General features: G+C 40.4%; 1 protein-coding gene across 1 annotated transcript; it reads left to right on the plus strand.

The window, feature by feature from the left end:
* Nucleotides 1–263: 263 nt before the first annotated feature.
* LOC146747479 (uncharacterized) lies at nt 264–820 on the plus strand. The gene is made up of 2 exons (XM_085496667.1): nt 264–468; nt 636–820. The coding sequence occupies exons 1-2, from the start codon at nt 264–266 to the stop codon at nt 818–820; spliced, it is 390 nt and encodes a 129-aa protein (XP_085352793.1).
* Nucleotides 821–1132: the final 312 nt, after the last annotated feature.

Below are 1132 nucleotides of genomic sequence, written 5' to 3' on the forward strand. Positions count from 1 at the left end.
CTAATAAAGTTGAAGAGAATAAGCCAGATGTACCTCTTTCTAGGTCAAGATTGATCAGAGAACAAAGGGATGACCCAGACACTTTAGCTCTATTTGAATTGGTGCTTCCCAAAAGTGAAATTGGGTGTGTCCCTTCTGGATATTTTGAACAAAATGGTGTTCTTATGAGGAAGTGGCGGTCGCCAGTAGTGCCATCTTCCGAGGAATGGTCAGTAATATATCAAATTGTGGTGCCGAAGGCGTATAGATCTTAAATATTGAAGATGGTTCATGAGATTCATATGGGTGGACATTTAGGTGTTACAAAAACCTTAAACAAGATTATGAAACACTTCTATTGGTCAGGTATAAAGCGTAGCGTCTCAGAGTTCTGTAGAAATTGTCATGGTTGTCAGGTATTAGGTAAACCTAATCAGAAAGTTCCTGTAGCTCCATTAAAACTTATACATGCTATTGGTGAGGCATTTAGTAAGGTCATAGTTGATTGTGTGGGTCCTCTACCAAAAACAAAGAGGGGAAATAAGTATCTGTTGACAGTTATGTGTACAGCAACGCGATTCCCGGAGGCTATCCCATGCGCAATATAACTGCCTCAAGTGTGGCTAAAGCTCTTATCAATTTCTTCAATTTCGTAGGTTTGCCCAAAGAAATTCAGTCGGACCAAGGTTCAAATTTCACATCGGGATTGTTCCAGCAGGTGGTGTACGAGTTAGGGGCTCAGCAGATTATATCTGGTGCTTATCATCCCGAGTCCCAAGGGGTGTTAGAGAGTTTATGCAACTCTGAAGAGTATGATGAGAGTGTATTGTCAGGAGAATGAAAGAGACTGGCATGAAGGTGTAAATTTGTTATTATTTGCAGTTAGAGACTCGGTTCAGGAGTCGTTACGATTCAGTCCATTTGAATTGGTCTTTGGTCATGTGGTTAGGGGTCCGTTGAAGTTGTTTAAAGAAAAGTGGTTAGAAGAGAGGTCTAGTCAGATGAATGTGCTTGATTATGTGGCTAAGTTTAGAAAGTGAGGAAAGTGAGTGAGGCTTGTGATACGGCTCGTAAAAATCTACTAAAGGCAAAATGAAATTATTGTATGATAGGAAGGCAATAGAGCGTTCATTTAATCCTGGTGATCAAGTGT

Source organism: Saccoglossus kowalevskii, chromosome 3, assembly GCF_978046115.1.
Source record: "Saccoglossus kowalevskii chromosome 3, keSacKowa6.1, whole genome shotgun sequence".
In the NCBI taxonomy this organism is placed as follows: domain Eukaryota; kingdom Metazoa; phylum Hemichordata; class Enteropneusta; family Harrimaniidae; genus Saccoglossus; species Saccoglossus kowalevskii.